Raw genomic sequence first — 2040 nt, 5'->3', positions numbered from 1 at the left:
CCAATTGTTATATTTCCATTTCATATTATGTTCTAGTCACGAGACATAATCATATACTTTGTGTTTTTTTCGGGATTTACTTCAAAATATATCTCTTTACGTGCTTAAAGTAAAATTCTCTTGTTTTCCCTAATCGTTTATGGGTTTTCTTTTAACATGATGATGATAATAATAATACTAATAATAATAATAATAATAATAATAATAATAATAATAATAATAATAATAACGACGAACTTATGAAACAGTAAGAAAAGACTAAGACCATGGCATATGCAAGAACAATCTCGGAAACTTATGGCGCTAAGCACAATTCCGCAAAATGTTGCTCCTCTGCGACACGACCAGGCCATAGGCCACACTTTGGTTGTCTAAAAGTGAAATTTCTAAGTAATGTCGTCGGACCCGGGATTAGTGAGTTCCGTCTCTCAACACTCGACTTTTGCACTTCTTATAGTTTTCTCCACTAAGAAACCAGAAAAGTGAAAGTTCTGAAAAAAAAAACTTTTTATTTAAAGTGGAAAAATAAGTCATTATATCAAATACCTTACTATAATAATACCGGACAGCTAGCAATTTTACGTGCGAACGACGCTGGTGTTGCTATCTAGGCGGTCGGTGTGGAGATACTCGCGAAACAAGCTGTAATCAACTGCAATGTATATTGTTGCTTGGCTAGTTAATAGTTTTATTAATTAGTGCTGTGTTAAAATGTCAGGGTGTATATTATGTGCTGTTTATAATAATACTACAAAATTACAGCATTACAAACTTCTCCAAATCGTACTTTAGATTTCCAAGGGATCTTAAAACGTGAGTCAAAAACATTCTTTATTAGGCCTAATTCCTTCGTCTCTGTGTTGATAGAAAAATGCAAATTAGCTTTTTTTTTATCTAGACCTAATAAATGAATAGAAGTTAAAATGTATCGGAAATTTTAAGGTTTCATCAAATTAAGTTTTTTTGTTGTCCACATGCCTTTACTAATCATTACAAGCATCAGATTACTATCAATTTTATCTTTGCAGTTGTCAGAAATGCGTATATAAAACATTATTGTAAATTCATTCCTAATATCAGAATGCATGTCTTGAATTTTATTAAATATTAATTTTTTTTAATACAATAGTGATCAAATCTAATAAAACAAACATAAACGAATCGCCGCTCTGTTATGACTCGTACACCCGCAGAGCTGCTCAGGATGGTTTGACCTTGGCTGGATCTGCCTTCTTCTTGGAGCTCTTCGCTCTCGTCTTGAAGATCGCAGGGTCGAGGTGGTTATACGGCATGTCACACCAGTCCACGCTCTGTGTGAGTGGGTTATTCACATCAGATTGGAGCAGATGCGGCGCGATCAACACGAACATTTGCTCAGCCCACGGCGTTAGGTCCATGGGCGTGAATTTGAACTGCCACTGGGGGAGACCCTGGTGTACCAGCATCATGCGGAAGTACTGCGTGAAGTCTGCAGTCAGGTAGTGCCACTCGAAACTTCTGTCCAGCAGCCAGATCTTGGGGTCCTCTCGTTTTAGATCGGATTCGCACTCGCTCTTGTCCATGTACACCAGACACACCTTTCCGATGCCTTGACAAGCGTCCAGTTCGAAGATCTTGCACTTGACGCCGAAGTTGGGGCGCTGCCTGGGGTCGTCCTGCTCGCTGCAGATCTCGATGTCCAGCAGCGTGGGGCATTCCGCATCGCCAATGCTCTTGACGCCGGCCAGCCCTCGTAACTCAGACATAGAGTTGATCTTCATGTTACCGATGGGGAGCACCTCGCCTTGTGGATATTCTCGACCATGGCTTCATTAAATATCAGAATTGATTTTGTCTCACTAAACCAAAGAACAAATATGTAACAATTAATTACAGAAAGTAATATGAAGTATCCAATACTTCTCATAATATGCAGCTTTGATATAAGATAATAATTTTACATTAAATATTAATCAGCATTTCTTAAGTGTTTCGTAAATTAGTCCACATTAGTAGCTCACGTTTTAAACAATAGTCAGAATCCCGCTATGTTAATATTTG

At 38.0% G+C, this 2040-nt stretch overlaps 1 protein-coding gene across 1 annotated transcript; it reads right to left on the bottom strand.

The window, feature by feature from the left end:
• Nucleotides 1-1199: 1199 nt before the first annotated feature.
• Nucleotides 1200-1722, bottom strand: LOC138709979 (tubulin polyglutamylase complex subunit 2-like). Its single transcript, XM_069840660.1, has one exon. It carries the CDS (start codon nucleotides 1560-1562, stop codon nucleotides 1200-1202), a length of 363 nt encoding a protein of 120 aa, XP_069696761.1. The 5' UTR covers nucleotides 1563-1722.
• Nucleotides 1723-2040: the final 318 nt, after the last annotated feature.

This window comes from Periplaneta americana, chromosome 12 (assembly GCF_040183065.1).
Source record: "Periplaneta americana isolate PAMFEO1 chromosome 12, P.americana_PAMFEO1_priV1, whole genome shotgun sequence".
Classification (NCBI taxonomy): domain Eukaryota; kingdom Metazoa; phylum Arthropoda; class Insecta; order Blattodea; family Blattidae; genus Periplaneta; species Periplaneta americana.
The sequence above is the reverse complement of the archived record's forward strand: the minus strand, read 5'-3'. Positions and strand labels throughout refer to the sequence as shown.